At 56.9% G+C, this 568-nt stretch overlaps 1 protein-coding gene across 1 annotated transcript; it reads right to left on the reverse strand.

Moving 5' to 3' along the window:
• On the reverse strand, positions 1-336 carry THAP7 (THAP domain containing 7; the record flags this gene model as incomplete). The annotated part of the gene is made up of 1 exon (XM_009999107.1): positions 1-336. A coding segment is annotated over one exon (336 nt), but the record flags the coding sequence as incomplete, so codon positions are not given.
• Between the last annotated feature and the right edge of the window lie 232 nt (positions 337-568).

Consider the following 568-nt stretch of genomic DNA (forward strand, 5'->3'; position numbering starts at 1 on the left):
TCATGAGGAGAACCCACCATTCCATGATGAGAACCCATCAATCCACATGGAGAACCCATCAATCCACGAGGAGAACCCATCAATCCATGAGAACCTCCCAATCCATGAGAAGAACCCATCAATCCACGAGGAGATGCAGGCCTGGAGCTGCCGTTGGGCCCGATCCAGGGCATCCAGGGCAGCTTCTGCCCGACGTTTCCACCTCAGGGCACTTCCCACGGGGTAACTGTGCTCCCGTTGGATGTAGGACCCGGCGGGCGGAGGCAACCGGCGCATGTAGGCGGAAGGAGACACCGGGCGAGGGGGTGAGGGGGCAACTGGAGCCACTGGAGTCAACTGGGAGGGTGTGGGAGGAGGTGGTGGAAGACGTGGGGACAATCCCTTGGGAAGAGCTGCTGGGGGGGATGATGTGGAAGAAGGAGAAGAGGAAGAAGAAGAAGAGGATGAAGAAGGAGGAGAAGAAGATGAAGGAGGAGAAGAAGATGAAGGAGGAGGAGAAGATGAAGGAGGAGGAGAAGAAGAAGGAGGAGGAGAAGAAGAAGGAGGAGGAGGAGGAAAAGAAGGAGGA

The sequence above is a fragment of the Chaetura pelagica genome, unplaced genomic scaffold (genome assembly GCF_000747805.2).
Source record: "Chaetura pelagica isolate M959 unplaced genomic scaffold, ChaPel_1.0 scaffold451, whole genome shotgun sequence".
In the NCBI taxonomy this organism is placed as follows: Eukaryota; Metazoa; Chordata; class Aves; order Apodiformes; family Apodidae; genus Chaetura; species Chaetura pelagica.